The following is a 19,976-nucleotide window of genomic DNA, read 5'->3' as shown; positions in this document are numbered from 1 at the left end:
GCCCCTTTCCGGTTGATACCTCTAATAAATTATTGATGGATTGGATTCTCGGTTTGAGAATTCTGGTACGAAGACACGTATCACAATTTTAACGGTTTCGATTTTGACTGAAACTGAAATTAAATGTAAACCAAATTTATTATTGATAATCATAACGTACTTTTGTTGAAAATGGTTCACACAAGAAACTTTATGATACTTTTTATTTGTCTTAAAAAATCATTGATTTTGTTGTTAATATGCCAACCCTATCAAGTTTAGGGGCACAAAAGAAGTAATTCAACAATATGATTGAATTCATAATTTTTTATTAGATTGAGATTTTGGGTTAATTAGTAAATGTTTTAAATTTGAATTCTAACTTATTAAACGAGAGTTTGAATCTATACGTAAAAAGAAATGTTAAAAATATTAATTTCACTATTTTTTACAAACTTTTAAAATAACTGCTAATTTAACACCCTTGAACAAGAAATCAAGAATCCCTCTATCTTATGTAACTCAAAAAAAAAAAAAAAATTTGAAAAGTGGCGGTCTGTTTACACTTTCATTGCTTTCAAAGACAAGTTTTCCAAGATGGAAAAAGTACTACTTTAGGTGTGAACATTTATATCCACATCCTTTTACAACCTAACTCATTGAATTCTATCTATTTTTCTCCTAACAATTTTATGAGAAGTGGGATATATAATAAATGAATGCATTCATTTACACCAAATCCTTGAGTGAGTTTGATGCTCTAAGGTTAATGGGATTTGGGTATTTTCTCCAAAGCTTGCTGATCTTGGACTTTTTCTGAAACCTCAGTTTGTGATTGGTTCTCTGAGAGATCATATATTGGTAGTGCATGCAGGCCTTGATCCTTGGTGTAGAAAAGAATGGCAAAGATGGGGCATATAATCCACACGAGGACGGTGTTAAATCACCACTTGTATCAAAAGCTTAAGCCACTAAGAAATTATGAACTTAAATCATTTAATTTATATTATAATACTTTCCCTCACGTGTAGGCTTAAATAACTTCTTAAATAAGTGAAGCCCAACACGTAGAATGTTTAATTAAAATGGGAGGTAAATGACGGACGCAAGATTTGAACTCAGGACCTTCACTTTGATACCATGTTAAATCATCAATTTGTGTGGCCGACCATTCCATCATTCCTTCATTTCCTCATGTAGTCCTCTCTTATGGGCCATTAAGTAGACCATTTTCACTCAATGTTTATTAGCATTTCAGCTCAAGAGCCCATCCCTCAGCCCAAAGCCAGGTCTTCAGTGTTCTAGTGGAACATAATTGGAACACAAGGATTTCTGACATTTATTTGATGTAAGTTGATTTATGAACTAACTGCTCACAAACTTTGTGTATGAACCGCAACCAGTTCTGTGCTGTTTGTCTGCATGCATTAGATGGGTGGCGGTATTTCATGGATTGATTTTGGTTTCAGTGATTCTTGTGTAAGTCTCCGGCTTCAGGTGTGTCTGAAACTGCTTAATGGAAAATTGGAGACTGCAAAACAAGCTCCGGCTTCAGCAGATGCCTATTTGACTGAAAATTGCTAGGCGGAATATTGGTAAGGCTGCAAAACAAGCAAAGCCCTTTTAATCTGGCCACCTAATCTGATGATTTACAAACTCCGGTGCCCAAAAAAGAATTCCTCTCCATTGGGGGATAGAACTAGGGTCTAATTACAATGTATAAACAAAAGGATCATTGAAACACCTTCTAGCAATGCTCCATCTTTGTGTCCATTCAGTTCAGCAATATTTGCTAATGAAGCAATCAGACAAATTTAAGATATGATAGTGAGGCCATAAAAGCAAAACGTACTCCATCCCAAAGAGTGTTTCCTAAGCTATTTGATGGTGATGTAGCGATTTGTTCCGTGTCTGGCCCAGAAATCCTTGAGATCCAATGGTAGTGCCAGATCATGGCCTTCTGCAGCCAGCCGACTGAGCAATCTGGTAAAGACACTTCCACTCATTTTTCGACCCCCGACTCGAGCATGGCGCTTATTTGGCATCTGAGGTAGTGGATACATAGACAACCTGGTGGTGCAACAAGATGACTGCCACCCACCATTTCCCCATTTGTAGCATTGTCGATGTACTCCGGTGCAAGAGCAAACTGGAACCGGCATGGTGGACTCATCGAAAGTAATTAGGTTCAAGCCCAGATCCTGACTATCCCACTCAGATCTATACTTAGTACCATCACAAGAAGCCTGCCTATTCAAATCCTCGCCCACTTTCTTCCCTTTTCGTGGAGGTTTTGATGCCTTGGATGAAACTGCCTTGTTTTCCTTTGTTCTCTTTGACTGATGTGACTTGACAGCTTCAGAAGCAATAACGGTTATTGGGAAGGCATCAGTTATTTGCGCTTCCTTCGTGCTGTAAGGAGCTTCGGCCACGTTAACTAGATGGTTTGAGGGGTGGTGCATGCGCTTTGATCCACGCTGAATTCCACCACCCAATGGGAAGCTCATGGCATGATCCCGGACTTGAAGGGCTGCAAGGGCATTATCTCGTTCCATTAGGGCAACATCCCGCTGAGCAATTGCCTCATCCCGTTGCCGGAGCACCTCATCCCGCGCAGCCAAGGCTTCATTCTTTTCTGATAGCGCTGCATTCCTTTCACGAATTGCAGCATCCCTCTCAGCGATTATGGACATGATCTTCTTATTCATGACCAAGGCATTTGGTTCCTTTACTTGATGCTGGGGCCCCATATTCCACTGCACATTTCATTTCTATTCCATTCAAGACGATTGCATGCAAAAAGAGAAAAGATATCAACAGAAAATTGGGTAGTTTTTGTTGCTTTCTCATTACCGGAGAGTGTGATCCTCTGTAATAATCCGGTTTATGTCTCCCATTTTCATGTTGCCGACCACCATCCATTTTATGTTGGGATATTAGCAGCAAAGGAAGAAATTGGTTTCGAGCAGCTCCTCAGAGTTCAATTTGAAAAGAAATTGGTCTCAACTAGCTTCCCACATCGTTAACACGTGATCTGGTATCAAATGAGAAACCAAAAGCTGACTTTCAAGTCAAAAGGTCACAAGCAACAAAGCTAAGGATGTCTCCACTTATGTTGTAGTGTGAAAGATTCAAGTTCAAACGGAAGAGAAACAATAAGAGTGGCAAAAAATGACATCAGAATTTACACCAAAAATAACCTTCTTTAGTAACATAAAACCTGCCAAAATAACCGTCACCACCATCTCTGAGCAATATGATAGCCCGAAATTTTGGAAAAGGTACAATTTATAGCTATACGCAAAACATTCTATACACAGAATTAAGACTTTCTCTATTGATATTGCCCTGTAGCTTAGTTCAGAAAGAGGGCATGAAAACAAACAGGGAACAAAGTTGTCAGGTGCATCCACTGTTCACTATTATTATTATTTTGAAGATTGGGGGTCCTATGGGATGCACAATGAAAGGTGGCCCTCTCCCATGCCTTAGATGCCAACTCCAGGTGAAGGCAGGGATGCGTCCCTAGGTCTTTGATATGACACCAACAGACTTACCAGATAGGTTAGCCGCTACCAAATATTGTAAAAGGCATCACTACCTAAAAGTAGAATACAAATCTGAAACTGCACCGTACAAACAGAAGCATGGTTCAATCCAGATTACCAGCAAAAATGCAGTCCATGGGAAAGTTGACTTTAATGACATAGCTCAAATAGAAAATACAGTGAACTTTATGTATGCTTCGCAGACACTTAAAATACCCAAAGCACAGAAAGTGTATCATGAACACATCAGAATGAGTAAAATATGCATGTCAACCACATTATGTAACATAGCCTAAGCCACGGAAGAAGAAACAAAATTAGATTCTTTTAAAATTTATCCCAAGAGCTAGTGGTAAAAAATGCTCTGGATACATATCCACATGGCTGTTCCTAATAGATTCGAGTCAAAGTAAACTCTATTCAAAGGCCATCTAAATATGCCAGCCAAAAGATGTGTCGTAACTAGAACCATCTTGCTGCTTGAAATGCACTTTTCTAGCACTCCCTTTTTAGGAAAAAGTAAAAGAACTGAAACACTTGAGACATACCTATATGCACGAATATGCATAGACAACTCAGTCACTTCAATAAAACTTTTATCAAATAAGTCCTTCACCTTTTCAAAAAGAAATAAATCACAGCACGCACAAGCCCCAAAAAGAAGAAGAAGAAGAGATTATGCATAATTTATAAAAAAAGAGAAGATCTATCTGCATGATAACATCATGGAAAAAAACCAAGGGTCATACCCCATGGATCTCTTTTTTTTTTTTTGGATGACGGGGAACCCCTCCAAGGCGGGGGCCACTTCAGCCTTCAGGTAAACTTCGGACCCATGTAAAGCGCCCCCTCCACACGGATCGGGTAATACTCCGGCTTCGCCGGCGGGCTGGCTCCAATGAATTATTTGCACCTAAGGGGATTCGAACCTTAGACCTCATGGGACTACCACAAAGACCAAGGCCCTTACGACTCGAGCCAATCCTTGGGGTTATGGATCTCTCTTACTAAAGGTTAGGGTACGTCATCGCATAATTGTTGAGCAACAACCCACTATAACTCTCATCCAAATCCAACTAATTAACTAACTAATTAGCTAACTTTCAGTAATAGGTTACAGCCAGTCCAATCATAAACTAACCAAGGAAAAAATAACTGAAAACATTCTAAAAAAATAAATGAATCAAAAACTTATGATTACCTAAAAGCTAACAGTAAATAGTCTACATCACAAACTTTTACTGAGATTCTGAAACTTATCATTATATTTTTATCTTTTTAATACTCCACATTAAATTCATTGGCTGTAGAGTTTTGAAAGGTTCACTAAGTCAAACAGCATCATTTATATTTCCAAATAGAAAAATCAAACCTTATAATGCAAGGTTTGATGTAATCCAAGCATCCAAAGCATATGCTTTGAAGATAAAAACCCCTCACACTAAGGCACCCTCAATCTTTTACCATTTCACGGCTGCAACTATCATTATCTTAAGATGTACATGTAAAAGACTAAAGAATAAGATCACAAAAGAAAATCTGCCACAAATTAAAATTGATTATTGTTCGAAAGGATAAAAGAGGAAATTACTCAGCCCAAGGCCCTTGTCTCTCAATCTCTTCTTCTTTTTACTCCCTAACCTAGTAAGGCATTTACTATCTCAATACCTCATTGACCCATTTATTTTGGGCTGCCATTTTTCTAGAACAAGGGTTTTTTTGATAAGTATCTCATTGTCCCATATTACCCATGATCAACCCTTAAAAGACATAAAATTGTAACACCAATCCAAGTCCAACTTACTTGAATGGCACACACTATTTATTATTATTATTTTTTTGTAAGTAATTTAATCTCATTAAAAAGGGTAAAGGGGTGCAACCCTGATACACAATAGGTACACGAGAATTCCCTATTCAGTAGAAGACACACACTAATTAATATAAAGTAAATCCAATCAAAATCTAACCACCTGAAACAAATCAAAGCTAATTAAACAATCATAATTGGTGAACTCAAGAGCCTTACCTGACCAGCCCCCCCCCCCTCTTTTCCAGGGAAAAAAAAACGGCACTTTCACTATATGTTACACACCATCTGCATAGATTTGATTGCTTTCTCATTGTCAGGCATCTTGCACATACTCAAGAAACAAAACCACTTATCAAAAAAAGAAGGAAACAAAACCATCCAGGAAAATATCTAGTGAAGATAAGAACTCATACTTATGGATAGATTTCATCAACTCATACTATTTCTCATCAGCCAAAATCTCACCATTACAATAACAGTTTCACAACATGGCCTCTTCATTTAGTACCATCGACTCTTATCACCCCTGAGTTCAAGTTACCAATGATCTGGACTTAGATGTATGGTCTCACAACCTAATCTCCACATATATTTATTCTTTCCCCATTTTAACGAACCCGTTCAAAGATCAACACGCTAACATTTCTTAAGAGTATACAGTCAAGGCAATAGCTTTGGTTAGAACAAGAATCTCACTAACAGGTTTTTGATTTCTTGCAGGTTTAAATCCTGTACATATCAAATTTCACTATAGTGAAAAAAAAAAAAAATAACTTTGACTACTTCATTCTTATCTTACATCACTTAACCAATACTCACACTACACCTGATTCTAAAAGAACCCTCCAACCACAAAGTCCTAATTAAGCCAACAAAAAAATCAGTTAGATCATAGAAGAAACAATCTAATTATTCTAAAAAGCCGTACAAACTAAAAAGAAACAGTAACAACAAACAAAAGAACACTTATCCAGAAGAGTTAAATTAAGGAAAGCAACTTCTACAGGACCCAACAAATCAAATCCTATTCTTTTCTTGGCCAATACTTCAATCTCAGTCACAAATAACCTAAATTTGACTAATTCACAGAACACCAAATTCCAGTAAATTCACAAGCTTCCTCAAACCATGATCACAATTTGAGTGAGAATATCGATCCAAACCGAAGAATATGAATGTTCTAAGCACGAATTTAAGCAAAATTTAGGGTTTTGGTACGAAACTGAGCAACACCTAGAGAGCTGGACCACATTATATATCATATAAATGAATATAAATACATGAAATTCAGCGAGAGAAAGAGAGATAGACGACGATGAGATTGAGAAGGAAACTCACTGTGGATCGGTAAAACGAGCATGGACTGCAAGAGAAGAGGAAACGCCAAGCCTGAAATTTTCTGAAATGCTCCTAGTGTTGTAGACGACGACGTCTCTTTGAAAATTTTGAAACGCAGCGTTTTAGTCTTGGGACTGATCTCTTGCCAAAATGAAGGAAATAATATGATCTCATAAAAAATTTCAGATGGCAGTGCATACTTTGAAATCCGGTGAAATCAAATTTCTCTTCAAATTGAGTTTAAATAACTTTTTTATTTTTATTATTATTATTATTATTATTATTTGGGTATATTAAATTGGTGTATGTCTATTAAAGCAAGTGTATTTTTAATTGAGCATGTTAAAAATAATATAAAAATCACATTTTTTAATGACAAATATCAGTTTATTCGACCAAGTTAAAAGAATTGCTTTTAATCCAATTTTTTTAAAAAAAATTGTCCAATAATTATTGCTTATTATCCTTATTGAATAGTGACCCAATACAAAACAAAGGTAATTAATGTTATGTATATTTTATAGATAAAAATATAAAACAATGCATTTTTTTTTAACACTAAAATAATGCAAATTAAATCTTTTTATTGTTGTGATGGGTCCATGAATACTATGGATCCTCAAGGTTGGTGCCTTCTTTTGTATGACCCCAATAATTAATTGATTCACATATCACAATTTCTTCTACCTATCCCTATATTGTCATTTTCCTTATGTGTTGGATTAGAAACCAATAGTACATGAGATTTAAATCTTTGTTATTTTTTCTTCTTGCTCATTATTGATACATGGTGATTGTGGCATCCAAAAAAAAAAAAATAAATAAAGAAAAGAGAGGGTATAAGGGGATGATCAAGTGATTTCTTACCTCTTTTAACTTTGAAAGAATCATCAGATATCATCAATTAGTAGATGTTAAAAATCTATATCAAATAAGGGAGCAACTAGCAAGGTCGATGATAATGAAGATAATTCCAACAAAGATAAAGGCAAAATGGGTTCCTTTTTGTTAGTAGTAAAACGTGCAAATTATATGGAAAATTTGGACAAAGTGTACATAAAGGATATTTTGGAGAGAATAAATCAGCCTACATGATGCTTAGGAGTAAACCAAATACGAGAATTTCATATTCACAAGAATTCTATCAGATTTTTAATCATTCCCAAACTTGAGAATATCACGTTCTTGAGAATTCATATTCTCTTACATCACATTCCTAAGAATGTGGATGCTAAAGGAAATGTTAGATTTCGCAATCCAAATACAACGTGAAGTAGACGGCCACGAAAATAAAAGTTCTTTTCCCTTTCTTACTTGGACTAAAATTCCTAGACAACCATGAAATCAACTAGGGTTTCTCTTGTACTCTATAAATACACCTTCTATTGGTGCATTAGACACACAACTTTTTAAAAAATAGAAATCAATATGATTAGTGGCTAGGGTTTCGAGAAAATAGTTCTTGTTTTCTAGCGGATTCTTGGCATAAAATTCTCTTCATTAGAGGTGATTTTCAACATATCCATGAGCAGCTAAATCCTTCACAGAAGTATTGATGTAGCCCTCGTAATAGTATTTTCTCTTGGAAATTTCATATTATTAGTATTGGTTGTTCAATCTTGAAAATATTTCTTAATGTCTAAATTCGATTTTGATAAACCTTTTATCTTATCTTAGAAATTTGTTTATTTTGATTGAACTCAACGTTCATATTTTCTGTGATTGTATGAACGATGGTTTTACAAAGTTATTAATGGACACACATGAAGGTTTGATATGCTATGCCTAAGAAAAATAAATTGTTTTACATCCTAATTAGTTTAATTTAGGTAAATCAATTTATTATTATCAAAATATGAGTTATGCTTATTCCTTGATTACTTGAATGCTAATTAATTGATTTGATAATTCATATTGAGGAAAAAACGAATCGTTCCGCATCTTAGTGGCTAGATGGGCGATTCATTCCAACTAAAGATAGATTGTTCTCATTTCTTTATACAAGTACTTTATTTATGACATCGTTGGGTGCTTGGCACACACTCACGAGTCCTAATACTCATGTTCATGTTATTTCTTTGATAATTGCAATTTACCATTACTACGAGATTAATAGTGAAATCAGATTAGTAGTGAAATCAATACTCTATCTTTCTCCTTACTACATTCTCATATATTTTTGCATATATTAGTGATAATTGATATAAAAACAATCAACTCATTTTCTGAATTATATTATAGTTAACTTGAATACTTTACACGACACGAACCTACAATTCTAGAGTTTTGACACTCACATAAACTCTTATCCTACAAAAATTCATTTTGTTATAAGTGGTTTAATTTATTATTAGTACGCTCACGACTACATCATGTTAATTTGGCATCAACATCAACTTTTGAACTTGTAATGTTGTTTTATGTTTTTACATTTAGACTGATTTTATGTTTTTTAATGTTTAGGATTTGTAATTTATTTATTTTTTTCGGAAGAATTTTTTATTTTATTTTTTTAAAATGGTGTTTATAATTTTATAACTCATTTAAAAAGTGTTGTTCCATAGATAATACAATCTCAGACACAAAATCAGGATAAGCTTCAAACCACACATGTTGGACTCGGTGAGAAACATCTCTTCGGGCTAAAAAGTGGGCAGCACCATTTCCAGCTCTTTGGACACAACGAACAGACCAGTTCTGGAGTGTTGATAGGAGGTTCCTGGCATCAGCTATGAGGCTCCCAAATTTGCCCAAACATTCCTCTTCCTTCTTCAGCGCCAAGACGATTTCCTGGGCATCCTCCATTTCAACCGACTGGAACCCCAAACCCCTCGGCACAGAGAAGATTGAAAGAAACATCATCAACTGAAATCCAGTGTATCTTGATCTCTGTCTCTCTCTCTCTCTCTATATATATATTTTGCTGTAAAAGATTCTCTTGCTCCTGGTTTTTCTTTCATACTGAAAAGATCCAGTGTTATATCTATAAGGATCAGCCCAGAATTTCGATTATTGTTCTCTATGCGCAGAGCAGATATTCAAAACCTTGCATTAGAAAAGCAAAATCTCAACGTCTTAAACTACATTTGATTCTTTAGCCATGGCAACCCTGCTGAATTCACTGTCCCCTATTACGAACCAATTGCCAGAAACTACCAGAAAGGGTTGTGGGTTCTTCTCTCAAATCCCAAATCTCCACACATTTTCTCTCAACAGGGGCTTTTCTAGAGTTTTGGCATCTACCCAGATCACCATTTCTCCAAAAGACACTGTTGTTACTCTGCCCAACTGGAGGTCTGGGAAGAGCGACTCAAGGAGTAGGGAACTTAGACTAAATGATGCATTTCTTCATTTGGAGTATATGGCAGGGAAGGGCCAAAAGCCTGATGTAGCTCAAGCAACTCAGCTCTTGTATGATCTGTGCAAGGCAAATAAGATGAGAAAATCGATTAGGGTGATGGAGATGATGGTTACTTCTGGTATTATGCCTGATGCAGCTTCGTACACGTACTTGGTGAATTATTTGTGTAAAAGAGGGAATGTTGGGTATGCAATGCAATTGGTGGAAAAAATGGAGGAACATGGCTTCCCAACCAATACTGTTACTTATAATTCGCTCGTTAGAGGACTTTGTATGCATGGTAACTTGAACCAGAGCTTGCAGCTTCTGAATAGATTGATGCAGAAGGGGCTGATCCCAAATGCATTCACATACTCCTTCTTGCTTGAAGCTGCTTATAAGGAAAAAGGAGTAAATGAAGCCATGAAGCTATTGGATGAGATAATTGCCAAGGGTGGGAAGCCTAATTTGGTTTGTTATAACATTTTGTTAACTGGGTTGTGTAAGGAAGGTAGGATCGAAGAGGCCATTCAGCTCTTCAGGGATTTTCCTTCCAAGGGGTTCAATCCAAACGTTGTGAGTTATAACATTTTGTTGAGGAGTTTGTGCTATGAGGGGCACTGGGAGGAAGCAAATGAGCTTCTGGCTGAGATGGATGGTGAGGATCGCTCACCCTCAATCGTTACTTACAACATATTGATTAGTTCGCTTGCTCTACACGGCAGAACTGAGCATGCGCTTGAGGTGTTAGATGAAATGATGAGCATACGGTTCAAGCCTACTGCTGCAAGCTACAACCCAATAATTGCACGTCTCTGCACTGAGGGGAAGCTAGATCTTGTGGTCAAGTGTTTAGACCAAATGATTCATCGTCATTGTACTCCCAATGAAGGAACTTACAATGCGATTGCTGTTCTCTGTGAGGAGGGGATGGTGCAAGAGGCATTCTCTATAATTCAAAGCTTGGGTAATAAGCAAAACTCCTCCATGCATGATTTCTACAGAAGTGTGATTACAAGCCTGTGCAGGAAAGGGAATACATATCCAGCATTTCAGCTTTTATATGAGATCACAAAGCATGGATTTACGCCAGATTCCTACACCTATTCATCCTTAATCAGAGGATTGTGTATGGAAGGAATGCTAGATGAGGCTATGGAGATATTCTGGGTAATGGAAGAAAATAACTATAGGCCTGATACTGACAATTTCAATGCACTTATACTTGGATTTTGCAAATCTCAAAGAACAGATTTGTCCTTGGAGATTTTTGAGATGATGATTGAGAAAGGGTATATGCCTAATGAAACAACTTATACCATTCTTGTGGAAGGGATTGCCCACGAAAAAGAAAATCAGCTGGCAGCCAAAGTTTTGAAAGAGTTGCATCTTAGACAAGTTGTGAGTCAGAGTACAGTGGAGAGACTTGTTATGCAGTATGACCTTGAGGGTCTCCCAGTATAGATAACATGAGAATACCATGAGTATAGAAAGAAGCAAACATGACCACGGGTTTTGTAGGAGAAAGATTTGTTTATTCAGTTTGATAGCTGTGTACAATCATGAATTTTGTAGATTGGTCAATGAAAGAAAGCCTCTTTTGGAAGATGATATTGTATGCTATTGTTTAGAAGTGAACAACTTCATGCACGAGGATCTCAGCTCTGTGGTAACCCTTTATTTGCTTCAAGGTTTATATTTATTTGTAAATCGGAGCCACTTAATTTTGTAAATACTTTTACTTTTAGTTCACATAGTAACTTCAGTCTTAACAGCTGATATGCTATTTGGCTGGTCAGTTTCTTCCTTGAAACCTCATCTAAAGCCGACCGGTTTTTTGGTGCCTTTTTTTTTCCCTTGCAATTGTAACTGCTTTTCAGTTATTTCATGTCACCAATAACTGTTACAAAGATAATTTGAAAAGAAAGATTTGGAAATTGGGCAGTGCTCTTAATTTAGCATAGTATTCATGTGAACTCGCAAACTTCCAGTAGGAGTGTGGAAATGGAGAGAGGAGCTTTCCTTTGGGTTGTAGGGAAGATGTAGTACCAGACAAGCGTACTTGATACATCACACTGTTAGGTTAACATGATCTCCGCAGAAGAACTTTTTACTTCACTTTCCTTTCTCTCTCTTTTCTTTAGAGAGAGAAGCTCTCAACCTTAGTGTTGTTTTTCACCTCCACTGTGAGGTCTTGCTTTTGCCTTGTGTGGTTTTGCTGGGGGAGGAGGGATCTCCTCCCTCTTTCTCTCTCGTTTTCCGGATTATTTTGGAGTGGTCTTTTGTCTTCTTTTTTGTTTCTTCTCTTCTACTGCAGGTCCAGCTAGTTTCCCGTTGCTGCCAGTTGCCTCCTCCTCGCCGTTCACCACCTTCACCGCGTCGGCCGTCATGATGGTTTTGGTTCTCAGATCTACTTTCCAAGCTGCCTCTGAAACTATGAATAATGGTCTTAATTAGTCCATGTTTACCATGATACAATGCTGGTACTTGGCTAATAGATACTGAAATTCTGAATTGCCTCATTATGGATGGATGTGATATTTTACTATATCCAGCTCCTATGCATTGCCTTTTCCTTGTCCTAAATAGAAATGCTACATTTTAATTTATTATGTTGACATGAAAAAATATCACTTGCTTTGACAGAACTTGATCAATTGTTAGAAGATGCACCCTTGCCATTCATCATGCAGCACGCTGCCAAGATTTTGGGTGTTAGACAGAGAGTCTCTTCATTGAATTCAATTTTAAAATCCATACAGCACCGAGTTGATAATATAGACCGACTGCTATCTGTGGGCATGCTACGTGGTATTTATAATTGTCCCTGGACTGCATGTTATGTTTTCTCTTATTTGTAGACAGTGAATGGGTTTGTAACTCTTTCCGTACTTTTTTCTTTTTTGTGGTACAAAAATGCTCAGTGATCACTAACTAGATTATGCTATTGGTGCTCTGAACAATTTAAGTTTATGGTGCTTTTGGCAGTTCTTTCAGTTTCATACTTGAGGGATCTAATAATTAAGTTCATGGTATGAATCATGTGACACTGATATGTAGTGTGCAATTAATGTAGGACTAGATTACAGGCAAACACAACAAATTGACAAAACTATAGTAAGAATGGCGTGGGAAATATTTGTTCTTGACTAAATGCCACTTGGTTACAGCTCATGGTTGATGGTACCATCATAAGTCACTATCACAAAATAGAAATTCTTGAATACTGGCCCTTGTAAGAGTAGATTATGTGGCCTGGTTGGTTAATCAGGAAAGTAAGCAATGCAAGTCTGTTTCTCTCAACTCGGTCAAGTTGTGATTGAAATCAAATAAACTAATATACGCTTATTTCCAGAAGCAGTATTTAATCTTAGGCCATTTTCAATATGTCCTGTTAGAACATAGTTCAACAGCAGTTCCTCAATTTAAGTGCCAAAAAGAATTATCTAATGGGATTTCATATTATTCTCAGTTGATCTATAGTATTTTCTGTTGGCCATTTTATTGATTTGTGACCCTAAAGCCTTATGACTTCTCCATATAGGTAAAAATTGGTGACCTGGGGTTGGCAGCAATGGAAGGAAAGAGCCATGCAGCACATTCAATTATAGGGACACCAGAGTACATGGCACCAGAGCTGTATTGAGGAAGACTACACCGAGATGGTTGACATATACTCCTTTGGAATGTGCTTGCTTGAGATGGTGACAATGGAGATCCCATACAGCGAATGTGACAGTATTGCCAAGATATACAAGAAGGTGACAACTGGAGTAAAGCCCCAAGCCTTGAACAAGGTGATGGATCCAGAAGTGAAGGCATTTATTGAAAAGTGCATAGCCCAGCCAAGGGCAAGACCTTCAGCATCTGATCTTCTCATGGAACCCCCTCCTTTTCTGAAGTCAACGATGAAGAGACTGGGCTGACTGTTTGATGGCTTTTTGAGTGAACTACATGCTTAGAGGTAGCCATTAACTTTAGATTTTTCTTCTCTGACCAATCTACTGATTGATGGATTTCATATGCAGATTATGCCTACAACTATCCATAACTCTCTCTGTCTCTCTCTTCTTGACATGCCGCAGAAACCTATTATGTACATAAATAGTAGACTGAAGTAAAAATGACAGTACTGTCTAGTCCAATTCATTTGTCGATCCGTGTAATTGGATTCTTTTGTTAATTAATTTGACTGCTAGATAATAATATCTCCAATCGGTTTTTATTAAGTACTATCATACTCTTACCCTCTTTGGCATTTCTCTTTGAGAAGGATCTTTCTGCAAGTCACTCTATCCCTTTGGCAGGTGATGCATACATTTGTCGTAGTTAGAATTCTTTCTTGGATGCTGTTGAATGCTGTTTTGTGATGTTATTCAGGATCCCCATGATCCAAGCTTTTAGCTGCTCTTGTATATTTGACTAAGCCACAAAAGAATTCTTGCACAATAAATTCTCAAACAATTCATGGCTTCCGATTAGATATGAATTTTAGAGTACTTTACTTCTCATTCCAGGCCAGATTCTTTTAATTAATATCGTCTTTGTTTCAACAACTTTGATTGATTTTATTAATTAACAATCATATAACTATAGCCTCCTTGACTGCTTTCTTTACTAAAAAATACGAGCGGAAATTATAAACAACAACCAGGCCATACAATTACACGAGAGCTACAAATCCCAAGCATATAGCCGAACGATGCAGATATCAACCATAAATTACAGAGTTCTAATGCTGACAAGTAAAATGGAGTTAACAAAAAGGCTTTCACACAGCAAAGATCCAAAGAGCTACAGAGAAGGTACTAAAAAATCAGTTAAATGTTTACGATGGCAGTATAAATCCAGAGGATGTCCAATAACTCCAACACTCATTCTTGCAGAATCAGAATATGGAAGTAATTATGCAAAGAGGTCAAAGCCCCAAAACTTGGCAGGCTGATTAGTTCGATATTTCCTGTCCAAACTTTTGATCAGGTCCACGTCCTCCTTGCTTAGCTCGAAGTCAAAAACTTGGAAATTCTCATCCAATCTCTCCAGTTTGGCTGTCTTTGGAATGACAACCATGTTACGGTGGATGCCCCATCGAAGAACAATCTGGGCTACAGTTCTTTTGTATTTTGCAGCCAATCCCTAGAACAGAGAGAAACAAGATAACAAAACTTTTGCTAGACCAGAACTAGAGATGTTCGGCTCCGTTTGTTAATACATTTTAGATGGCGTTTTTTGTTTGAAAATGTGTTATGATGTTTTGAGTGAAAGTGATTTTGAGTTTTTAATGTTTTTGTTTTGAAACAAGAAAACAGAAGGGAGAGAAAAAGTGTTATCAAACAAATTTTATGTACAGAGGTAATGATACCAGATGACAATTTATCCATTATGAGAGGAAGAAGTAACTTACTTTGAGAAGTACTCGATCATCCAAACACGAAACTGTACCAAACCATTCATTGTTGGCCGCAGCACCTCCTAGAGTGGTGTGAGCTGTAACACAAATCCCATGCTTCTGGCAGAATTTGACGAGGGAATCACGTTGAAAATAGGGGTGCGTTTCAATGTGATTCACAGCAGGCTTCACTTTGGAGTAAGCTAAGCAATCTCTAGTTAGAAAGATGTCATAGTTGCTGTATAGAAATTTTCATCAGAACAATAATTTCATATTTTTAAAGATATGAAAACTGAAGGATACTCAAATCAGGAAAAAAGATGTTACAGCTTTTCCTTCACTTACAGTGTATGTCAGATTCCAGCTGAGACACACAGAGAATATCAATAACAGACATCTTTCCTAACACACAAATTCAAAACGATGACTTTGGCACATTTCAATTTAATACACATTCCAAAAGGCTATGCGATACATCAGGATTCTTAGAGGCTTTTGCCAAATTGTTGTATTTTAGTGAAAACGAGGATAAACTATGTTGCTGATGATTTCTATTTGAGACATTATAGCTATTCCATACTACAATCACGTGGTTCAAGTCATTGGACTGTGTCAAAGTAGGTTTTACTAGTTCATCCTGTCAAAATTCAGCTCTTTCTTCTGCAGCCCACAAATTATTTATAGTTTTTTTTTTTGATAAGATTATTATCAGCAGTTCAGCACCAATAAAATAGGGCATCAGTTCTCCAAGGTGATAAAGCATCATTGAAGTTATTTATAGTTCATGTTTCCAACAGCCAAAAAACCACAAATTTTGGATCTAGATTCCACACTTTAACCTTTTGAACATAAAATGAGGCAAGAAAAACCCCTTCCCAATTTGCAAAAGTTTCAGTTATTCTTTTACTACTTCTCATACAAGTATGCACACATGTATAACTTCTAAAAGAATGAAGGTTATAAAATATGTGAATCTTGTGAATAGCAATTCCCCTACAAAAAACAAATTTGAGTGATTGTCATCCCTTGTTAACATCTTGAGTTACATACGATAAATGTTCCATTCCACTTTTCTATGCTTTAAAATGAGTAAAAATAGAACTTCAGATTATGGAAGAATGAAACAAAACCATCCAGAAAAATATCTAGTGAAGATAAGAATTCATACTTATGGATAGATTTCATTAGCTCATATTATTTCTCATCGGCCAAAATCTCACAATTACAATAACAGTTTCACAATCTCACAAAAAGAAGAAAAGATAACAAATTCCTTCAGTAAAGTGCTTGCATAACAACATAAAGCAACCTAGTGCTTGCATAATTACAGTTTAGTGCAAAATGTTAACTCTTGGGGCATGCCCTTGGATAGTTGTGGATCCATCCCATACTTTTGCTCCCAAGCAACCGATATACTTAAAGTCTTGTCGTGCATACGAGAAACATCAATTACCATACAACGAAGTTCATCAGCAAGCGTACATTCTAACACGCAGAACCTCTTCTTCAACAGATGGAGCAATCTAGGAAGTTTTGGACCTCCACTAACTTCACAATATGAGATACAACCACATTCAAGACCCGGTACAGGCCCTTGCAGCCACACACCCAAATCCAAATCGTAGGCAATCAATAAGATTTCATGATGTTTGCATTCGATCCAGTATAATGTATTACCTACACCTAGAGTCCTTTCTAGCCAGTCAAAGTGATACATAGGGTGGAGCTTGCGCCTTGCATGCGGAAGCTCTTTCCAAGACCTATGTTGCACGTTATATTCACAGAAGATAGCAAAAGAAGGGGTGTCTACGGGTACAAGGAAAGCCCCAATAATCCTATCCGGATTGTCAAGAGCTGCATAAAAGATTAAACCATCCTGAAGATAAGTTGGAGGATTAGGTAAAGCTTCCCATCTTCTATTGACAGGATCAAAAACCTCACACCAATGAGGATCGGTAAGATCCCAACAACGATCATTCAGAACATATATCTTTCTGCCTAGAACCGAAGCGTGTGCGAAACGTCTCCCAGAAATCATCCTTGGAGAAACATAGACCCATTCCTTCGCGTCATGGGGAGTAACCCGTAATTTGTACACATCACGAAGCGGCTCACGAGCAGCGTTCCTCCCACCCAAACAGTAGATGTGGGAGCCTAGGACTGCTAAGGCACTGGACAAGGGAATTAATATTTTCCAAAAAGGAATGAGCCGTTTTGGGTAGATCGTGACAGGACCTTCCGCATGAATATTGATGGAATACCACTTTAAAGACGACCACTTTAAAGACGACTACCGATATACAGGATCTATCTCCTCTTCCAGAAAGTTCGAATCCACTAAAGGCACACAAAAAAAGATGTTGTAACAACGATGAGAGAAAATCCTAGCATCATGATGACTATGAGATACATGATCTGCTGTTGGACACCGAGTTGATAATTCAGAAATAAATGGTGGACACCTCTGGGGGGCAATAGGTGTTAGCCCATGGAGTACATCTTTTTGTCTTTTTTTGAGATACCTTCTTCCATGAAGTATTTCCTTCGTCCTTTTTTTGGGGGCTGCCTTCTTCCATATATGAGTTAGTCTGGGGAGGAGATGACTGATTCATAAAATCTTTCAAGGGCATCTTCTTAACAGAGCTGCGCTCTTTTCTTCTTTGGGGGGTGCCTTCTTCCATGAAGCATTGAATTTTTCCTTCTTTTGGGACGAATTCGTCCATGGAGTATTGCTGATGAAGGAACGGTGGTGAAGGGCTGATGGACAAATGGGTGCAACTCTAGTACACAATAAGTATACAAGAGAATTTCCTATTCAGTAGAAGACACACTAATCATATATATATATATATAATAGGGGAATCATTCGTAGGAATGCATAATATTGCGACAAGTGGCGTATTAAAATGCAGCCAAGTATTCATTTTAAGTTAAACATGAGTTTAGGTTTGTGTTAAAATGTGATAGTAAACTCAATCCCTATTTGCATGTTAAATAAAAACTGAATCCCTATTTTTTCTCTCAAAAAAAAAAAAAAAACTGAACCCTATTTTTGTGTTAAACATGGGTAACCAACTCATTTATGCATTAGTTATTTTTTCCTACAAACTAACTAAAACTAAAACGTAGTGTTTCATAATAATAATAATGTATGTATATAAAAAGATTGCATAATATTGTCACAAGTGGCCACTAAATAACTGTTAAGTTTTAAATCTTCTGAATTCGGTTTATAAATAACTGTCATATCTCATATTATGACACGTGGCCACTAAATAACTGTTTAAGTTTTAAATTCTTTGAATTCGAATTCGGTTTTAAAATAACTGTCATATATAACAGAGTCCATATAAACACAACGCTTTACATTTACAAAATTCCTCTCCATACAAAATTACTTTTGTCCCTTTATGCTACAAGCCAACAACGACAAACTTTGTTACCAAAAGGTACTCTCTCTCTCTATCTCTCTCACTAGATTGTAAAGTTTTGAACTACAATCATATGGCATTAAAATATTCTTCAAACATTGTCGTAGGTTGAAGGTTAGAAGAAAAGATAAGGCCTTCAAAAGAAGTGAGTACCTATTCTTTTTCTTTCTTTTTTTAAGATGAGTACCTATTCTACTGGAACATCTATTTGGGGGAGTGGGTAAAATAGCGTGGTACTATATTGCATTATTTGATATTTGTATTAAATCTTCATCTAAAGTGATATTAACTTTTTTTAATCTTTTGTTCTTTGGGATTACAATAAACGGCATCTTTAATATGCTGGAAAAATATATATTTATGAAAATAAATAGCAAAAAATGTTACTATATTCTTAAGTTCAGTTATTTTGATTTGTAGCATGCATTTCCAAATTTACGCTTAAGTGTTATTTTTCTCTTCTCCTGATCTTTATTTTTGGTCAAATCACCATATTATGTACAATGACTTCTTAATTAATGTTTAAAAGTATTGAATACAAGCGATCTATCTAATTCTTCTCTCAAAATAGTTTGCAAGACACGTGAAGTTGATCCTATTTTCCTTCTTCAAAATAAAAAAAGTTCCCTCAATTTGTTTTGTAGCATTACTTTAACTTACTTTTGCAAATAAATTGCAATACACACACATGTATGTTCTCGATAAATATATATCTTGCTACATCAATATTGAATTCATAAATTGAATTGTTATATACTTATATTCTTCACCATGGCATTCTTTTGATTATTTTCTTAAGTAATAAATAATAGTATATGTTTAACTTGAGTTTTATGTACTATATAGGTTGAAGGACTTTTTGGATTTTGTGAGTTTGAGAGGGAGACAAAATAAAGTATGTATCTTGTTCTGCAAATTTGGTTTTTTTATAATGTATTTTTCTTTTTCGAATGTTTATATATATATATGGGTTTTAATCATATTGGCCTGAATATAATAGGTATAACACCAACAATAATATCATAGATTCCTGTTCATTGTCCATCAATGTTTTAATAATCAGTGTCTAGCTAGGTCTTCTTCTTGCCATTTTTTCTTTATATTTCTTTTCAATTTAAACTACTATTACATGTTTAAA

General features: G+C 36.2%; 2 protein-coding genes across 4 annotated transcripts; one reads left to right on the top strand and one right to left on the bottom strand.

Annotated features, from left to right (window-relative positions):
• Positions 1–1,571: 1,571 nt before the first annotated feature.
• LOC133882325 (protein BASIC PENTACYSTEINE4-like) lies at positions 1,572–6,838 on the bottom strand. 2 transcript variants are annotated; one of them, XM_062321467.1, is made up of 3 exons: positions 6,679–6,838; positions 2,833–3,013; positions 1,572–2,735 (listed from the first exon to the last, which is right to left on the bottom strand). In XM_062321467.1, exons 2-3 carry the CDS (start codon positions 2,899–2,901, stop codon positions 1,857–1,859), a joined length of 948 nt encoding a protein of 315 aa, XP_062177451.1. In that variant the 5' UTR covers positions 2,902–3,013; positions 6,679–6,838; the 3' UTR covers positions 1,572–1,856. The 2 variants fall into 2 exon arrangements, with proteins under 2 accessions (XP_062177451.1, XP_062177452.1); XM_062321468.1 differs by having other exon boundaries at positions 2,833–3,038; positions 6,679–6,834.
• Positions 6,839–9,269: 2,431 nt separating this feature from the next.
• Positions 9,270–12,805, top strand: LOC133881789 (pentatricopeptide repeat-containing protein At1g79080, chloroplastic-like). Of its 2 annotated transcripts, XR_009902596.1 has the most exons (2): positions 9,270–11,687; positions 12,336–12,805. XR_009902596.1 is itself a non-coding variant. In XM_062320823.1 (1 exon), exon 1 carries the CDS (start codon positions 9,779–9,781, stop codon positions 11,480–11,482), a length of 1,704 nt encoding a protein of 567 aa, XP_062176807.1. In that variant the 5' UTR covers positions 9,270–9,778; the 3' UTR covers positions 11,483–11,804. The 2 variants fall into 2 exon arrangements, 1 of the variants encoding a protein (XP_062176807.1); XM_062320823.1 differs by lacking the exon at positions 12,336–12,805 and having other exon boundaries at positions 9,270–11,804.
• The last annotated feature ends 7,171 nt before the right edge of the window (positions 12,806–19,976 follow it).

Source organism: Alnus glutinosa, chromosome 11 (genome assembly GCF_958979055.1).
Source record: "Alnus glutinosa chromosome 11, dhAlnGlut1.1, whole genome shotgun sequence".
Taxonomy (NCBI): Eukaryota; Viridiplantae; Streptophyta; class Magnoliopsida; order Fagales; family Betulaceae; genus Alnus; species Alnus glutinosa.
The sequence above is the reverse complement of the archived record's forward strand: the minus strand, read 5'-3'. Positions and strand labels throughout refer to the sequence as shown.